Below are 1,222 nucleotides of genomic sequence, written 5' to 3'. Positions count from 1 at the left end.
ATTGAAACAATTATGTATTCATTTTGATACAACTTTGAAACATATTCCTTTGCGTGCTCCATGCAAGTTATGCATAAATAATTCTATAAAATTCATTAATAACAAACAAAAGTGTTACCTCGAGAACTTGTAGGAGATACTTGGGATCCTTGTACTGTAGAATTTATTGATTGTTCAACTGTAACGTTTTCTGCAGATCTACTTTTTGTAACTGAAGACAATAACCGAGTATTAGCAGTCACTGTTGATCTAGTTTTACAGAGTGGTTGATGCCGAGGTACACTGGTAGATATATTACTCGATAAAAACAGATTTGGACTTGGACCTCTTACTTGAAGATGTTTTTGTACATGTTCTACTAGTTTTTCTGTAACCGATTTTTGAGGGTAAGGACCTCTTTCTGGATGTCGAAACTTACATTTATTTCCATAGGTGCACTTCTGCAATTAAATAAATTAATTAATGTCTTTTCTCTACTTTAATATTAATAATAAGTTATTAGTTATTTCTTCTTGCTTCAGAATTCAAAGTTATTTAAAGCAAGTTATTCAAATCCTTAGTTACACAATTATAAAAAGATTTTATAAAATACATGTAACGTTCAATATACCTTTGCATATGGACAAGGCGGGGCTGGATCAGATTTTTTAGGAAAAATTCTCAAAAAATTGTCTAAAGTAGGGCCACTTCTACCTAGTGGATCATCTGGTGGCATAAAACGGTCGTTTACGAAAGTATACATCAAGATTCTTTCCTCTATAACTTTTCGAAACTCTGGATTTTCTTGTGCTAAATCTCTGTAATTATCGTTGCTGACAACGATACCATCAATCTCTGCTGCTAGTTTCAAAATATAACGATCATCATAACAAACCATCCTTTTGCCACCAACTAATCTGAAATAGAAAAGGTAAAACTATTTTTATACTGTCCATCCCACTCAAATCGACCCATGCGAACAATTTGGAACTTATTTATATTTTCCTACTTTTAAACAAATTGTAAATTTAACATGGGGTTAAGAAAAAACCCTGACTAATAAACTAAATTGTATTAGCGAAGAAGTATTCGGAAAACGTTAATAATGAGATAATGCCTTGAACTCAAAAATAGCTTTTCTTTGCAATCGTGTCATAAACGGTGCCAACGAAAATCGAATAAATCTTGTTCTGTTGATCGGTAAAATCACATTATAAAAATATCGTACTACTACTAATATCAT

At 31.8% G+C, this 1,222-nt stretch overlaps 1 protein-coding gene across 1 annotated transcript in view; it reads right to left on the bottom strand.

Moving 5' to 3' along the window:
- LOC108572418 (probable ribonuclease ZC3H12C) overlaps nt 1-1,222 on the bottom strand; it is a 15,004-nt gene that overhangs the window by 6,234 nt on the left and 7,548 nt on the right. The window contains exons 5-6 of the mRNA XM_017934655.1: nt 611-896; nt 102-440 (exon numbers count right to left, since the gene is read on the bottom strand). Of these exons, the coding sequence (XP_017790144.1) occupies nt 102-440; nt 611-896 (625 nt within the window). The remainder of the gene's footprint in view (nt 1-101; nt 441-610; nt 897-1,222) is intronic.

The sequence above is a fragment of the Habropoda laboriosa genome, unplaced genomic scaffold (assembly GCF_001263275.1).
Source record: "Habropoda laboriosa isolate 0110345459 unplaced genomic scaffold, ASM126327v1 scaffold65, whole genome shotgun sequence".
NCBI lineage: Eukaryota > Metazoa > Arthropoda > Insecta > Hymenoptera > Apidae > Habropoda > Habropoda laboriosa.
Note: the sequence above shows the minus strand (reverse complement) of the source record. Positions and strands in the feature narration are given on the sequence as shown.